This window comes from Notothenia coriiceps, unplaced genomic scaffold, assembly GCF_000735185.1.
Source record: "Notothenia coriiceps isolate Sejong01 unplaced genomic scaffold, NC01 NC01_scaffold00017858, whole genome shotgun sequence".
In the NCBI taxonomy this organism is placed as follows: domain Eukaryota; kingdom Metazoa; phylum Chordata; class Actinopteri; order Perciformes; family Nototheniidae; genus Notothenia; species Notothenia coriiceps.
The window spans coordinates 256779-261727 of record NW_011350559.1 but is presented as its reverse complement, the minus strand read 5'-3'; the positions used below and the strand labels follow the sequence as shown (position 1 = coordinate 261727).

The 4949-nt window shown below is 43.0% G+C and overlaps 1 protein-coding gene across 1 annotated transcript; it reads left to right on the top strand.

Annotated features, from left to right (window-relative positions):
- Positions 1-897: 897 nt before the first annotated feature.
- On the top strand, positions 898-3310 carry slc25a35 (solute carrier family 25 member 35). Its single transcript, XM_010777209.1, has 4 exons — positions 898-1399; positions 1500-1565; positions 1913-2065; positions 3164-3310. Exons 1-4 carry the CDS (start codon positions 1028-1030, stop codon positions 3308-3310), a joined length of 738 nt encoding a protein of 245 aa, XP_010775511.1. The 5' UTR covers positions 898-1027.
- The last annotated feature ends 1639 nt before the right edge of the window (positions 3311-4949 follow it).

The following is a 4949-nucleotide window of genomic DNA, read 5'->3' as shown; positions in this document are numbered from 1 at the left end:
TTCGTCGCTGTTTAAAAAAAAAGAAAAGTGATATGAAGATGCACGGACTGGTCCCTACAATGTGTGTGCAATGATAATCCGACAGAGAAATAGGTCACTGGGCCTGAGGGCCTTTTATAAACCACCTCAGTCACTCATCCTGGGCCGTATGGGGCTTCTGATTGGCTAAGAAGATGAGCGTCAAACGTACGTCTCTACCATACATGGTAAACTGTGATTCCAGTCTCCAAGATGAGACGTTCAGGGGGCGAAAGGAGTGTAGGTTCAATACACATGTCTCCAGATTCCCCCTCTAAATGATTATAATTATTTGTTTCAATTAAATTGTATGTGACATGCATTGTTTGTTATCCTCTTTGTGAAATAACTCATTTTTTTAAAATCACACAGTTGGGAGGTTACACTGTATGTTACTGTTTTTCTCAGATTTGGAGTAAAATATGTTGAAATGGTGATACCAAGTGTTGTTGATTAAATTAGACACTATGTTGTTTTTTTCTTTCCTTTTTGTATACACAGTAAATCCCTACAAAATAGGGAATTTAATAAAACATTATATAAAAATAGCTAAATATTTCGGTGGGTTATTTGTCGGCACTTTTTAATAGCGGGTAGCTGGCTCCTCCACAGGAACTTTTTCATTTCTCAAAATAACAAGCATTAATCCTGGGTTAGGGTTAGGGTTATTTAGAGAGTCTGAACAAAAAAGTACCAATATTTCTTTATTAAATTAAATCGTAAACATGTGTTCACATAGGGGAAAAAACGATTACTGTCTCAACCTTTAAATATTTTTGACTCAACAACAAGTAGCCTCTTCTTCGTTTTGGATTATCGAGTTTACGAGGCGCTCTTGAAGTGCTCTAATGGCTGCGCGCTGATGCATCCCACTGTGGGGCTTGTGGTTTGTATGGGTGTGTCTGAGTGTGTGTGAGTAGTTATGTGGGAGGGGGAAAAGCTACTGAGCACAACTCCTGTGTCATGAAGAACGGTTCACTAGCAGGCCTGTGACCGCCGAACAGCCGCGATGGACTTCATGCTGAGCGGGGCGGCCGCGTGCGGAGCCTGCCTATTCACCAACCCGCTGGAGGTGGTCAAAACTCGGATGCAACTCCAAGGAGAGCTCAAGACCCGGGGCTCCTACCAGGTTTACTACCGAAATGTGTTTCACGCTTTTTACACTATCGGTAAAGTGGACGGACTTGCCGGCCTGCAGAAAGGTCTTGCGCCAGGGCTCGTGTATCAGTTTTTAATGAATGGTGTCAGACTCGGCTCGTTCGCCATCATTGAGTCCTCGGGTCACATCCACACGGAGGGCAGGGTCAGTGCGGTTAAAACCACGCTAGCAGGGGCTGTGGCCGGAGTGGTGGGAGCCGTAATGGGAAGCCCCGTGTACCTGGTCTGTATCTGGCTTTATTTCCCTTTTATTGCAGGTGTGTGACATTTCAAGGTGAACTGTCCCTTTTGTAACTGTGGACACACATTGTCTCCTTTGACAGGTAAAGACTCACCTGCAGAGTCAGTCTACCTCCTCTATTGCAGTTGGACATCAGCACAAACACCAGGTAACACACACTGATGGTGTTTCATATGAATGACAGCTGTCAACAAGTTACCCCTAGTAGACCCCCACACACACACAGCAACATAGATTACAACACCCCTTGTTGTTAAATACCAACTATGTGCAATATGCTGTTAATAACTGTGCAATATGTACCTGGCTGCTACATCTTCTGAACTGTTACAGGATGTGTATTTTGTAAATTGTGTAATTTTTTTAATTTGTTATGCGTGCTTCTTAGTTAACATTAAGCTGTCTTCTGCTGTAACACATGTACATTTCCCCTCTGTGGGACGTATAAAGGTATTCTGATTCTGTCTCCTCACGTTTTCTTCCTCTTCCTGTCAGGGGATGATCCACGCTCTGGCAGCCATCTACAGGCAGCATGGCATTCTGGGACTGTGGAGGGGCTCCAGTGCTGCTATCCCGAGGGTCAGCGTGGGGTCAGCTGCTCAACTCTCCACTTTCTCCTCCGCCAAGGAACTGGTGCTTGACTTACAGGTTGGAATAGTTTAATACTTCTCCGCTGAGGTTTAATCTCAACATGGGTTAAAGGCTAACCAGGGGGATGTTGGTTCCTCAGCTTTCCACACTGTTCAGTCTGTTTTTGGGGATATTGCACAACTCACATTGAGCTGTTATGATTAGTTTAGGGGCTGGAAATCACTCTGAATATCAATCATACAATAGCTTGTTTTGATGTTAAAAACGTGCTGCTTTTCTTAGACTTATATGATTGTGAAATTAGTATCTAGAAGTCACGTCGAGCCCGCCCTCTCTGAACCTTTCATGGGCGTTTTTCTTTATTTTTTCCTATTATCTAGAGTCCACATTGGTATAGATTGAAGACAAACTTTTGATTATTAAAAAATCAGTAGTCACGTGATTTGGGCGGGATCATTTGTAGTCAGTAGCCGTGTACAGATTACAAAAGCAGTCATTGTGTCCCGACAAAGCATTGCTCTCTTCTGGAATAGAAATTCGATACCTTTCATTGCCCCCCCTCACTCTGAAAAAATGTAGCTTACATAACCAGGGCACCAGTTTACCAGCCTTACATCTTTCCAAATGTTCAGAAAACAATTCAGACATCCTGGTTTTCTATTACTACCAGACTTTGAGCCGTTGTGTGTTTGTTTGTAAGTGGTAACAACTGTTGAGTTGCTACTGTGTCGTCTGTTTATTATTTAGTTTATTGACGTATGAAGCAATGTACTGTTCTGTGCGTAGTAGTTGACAGTAACTATAGGTGTGTGTGTGTGTGTGTGTGTGTGTGTGTGTGTGTGTGTGTGTGTGTGTGTGTGTGTGTGTGTGTGTGTGTGTGTGTGTGTGTGTGTGTGTGTGTGTGTGTGTGTGTGTGTGTGTGTGTGTGTGTGTGTGTGTGTGTGTGTGTGTGTGTGTGTGTGTGTGTGTGTGTGTGACAGGCACTAATAATAGTCATTCCTCTGTTTCTCTGCATGTATGAGATCACCGCCAGTTAAAATTAGGAGTGGTGGTGATAAACTGGTCTAGCATCAATGCACAGGTGCACGAGGTGTTCTGTCACTTCTCACGTCTACATTACTGAGCCTCACATTGTGTTGTTCTCTTCTTCCTAAGGTGTTCCCTAAGGACAGCTGGCTCGTGGCCCTCACTGCCGGTATGATCAGCAGCGTGGTGGTGGTGGTAGCTATGACGCCTTTTGATGTCGTGAGCACGCGGCTCTACAACCAGCCCGTGGATCATTTGGGCAAGGTGAGGATATGAGAAAGTTACACTCCTTTAGCTCTGTTTTTATCACGTAGAACCCCACCTTTTCTACCATGGTTGCGGTCCAATCGTCACCCTTTTGCTGAGGAAAGTTTCTAACTGAGGGAACTGACCCAAAAGTACCTGCGTGGCAGCTGTGGTGGGAATGTATTTATCAAATGTGGATAGAGAATCAAACCATTCAGCTGTCTTTGTCGTGTTTTATTTATTGCAAGACAGTTCAGTCAGTCACACAGAGAGCATACGGTCTGCAGAGTGAAAGACGAAGTATAGAGTTTGGGTTGCATATTGAAACACAGAGAGAGGAGAAAGGGAAGGGTGAAGCTTGGTGATAATGAAAGGAGCATTCTGGAAGTTAGGGAGGCCGTATCAGGAAGTTCTCAGTTCACTGAGGTGAGGGTCATACTCTCGGTGCACATGGAGTGGAACTAACAACATTGCAGCACTTCTTCTTAATATGGATTTTTCCCAAGCTTAGCTAAGATGTGTGAGAAGTAGTAATATATACGTGAATACGATTCACATAATGATATTATCAAAGTAAATAAGTGAGTATAATATGTTTCTATTACACAGCCATGATAAGATTTGTTTGGAATCTCTAGATCAGGGGTTCCCAAAGTGGGGGTGACCCCGAGAGGGGGTCGCGAGATGATTACAAAATAAAAAAATTATTATTAATAATAACGTGTGCATAGACATTTTTCAGGTGCGGACTGGCCATCTGTATAATTTCCCCGCAGCGAGGCTCCCCCCGTTGACAATCCTCTAGCGCAGTGTTTCTCAAACCTTTTCATACCAAGGACACTTAACCAATAGAAAAACACTCACGGACCACCTGACTCCACAAATATCCAAAAACAATATGCCTGCTTACCACTCCAACAGTTTATAACAGCCTAATAATGACAGCTTCACCTTCTCTATATCGCCTCGTTCACACAATAAATCAACAATACAAACACAACTACAGATTATATAAGCATTTAGTTCAAATGCGATTTAAAAATGCTCAGGTTTTACACCTCTTATGAAATGTACATTTATTACGGAGTTTATGTCCGAGCCAACAAACTCACAGATCGTTGGCGACTGAGAGATATGCAAAATACACCGCATGTAGTACGACACAAACCTCCGCTGTGGATTTTCAAAACGGTCGCAGGCCCAAGTTTAACTCTGAGGTCTAAGTCCTTTTTTCATGTTAGGCTCGCCTGGGCTTTTTTTGTAAAAATGCTATTAAAACATGAACCTTGGTGACCATGGGGCTGGCCTGCATGGTCTGCCTACCAAACAAAAATAAAAAACCGTTTATGCAGCCCCAACATCAGCCTCTGATCATCAACAGACTTCATGAAATGCTTCATTGGATGCATATATTAGATAATAATCTCTATCTCACTCCTAACACATCTAAATCTGCTTCCAGCATGGATAAATGTTCATAAAATATATCCATTGTTTGTTCTATATGCTTCTTGAAATCCTAAAAAACATCACCTACAAATCGCCTGAAAATGGTACAAACAAGTGGCAACATGCTTGACGGAGGTGCTGCGCTGGGCTATATCATTCAATCGAAAGTGAAACTTAAGCTCGCTCCATTGCGGAGATATTCCCGCAAGAGTGCGGAAAA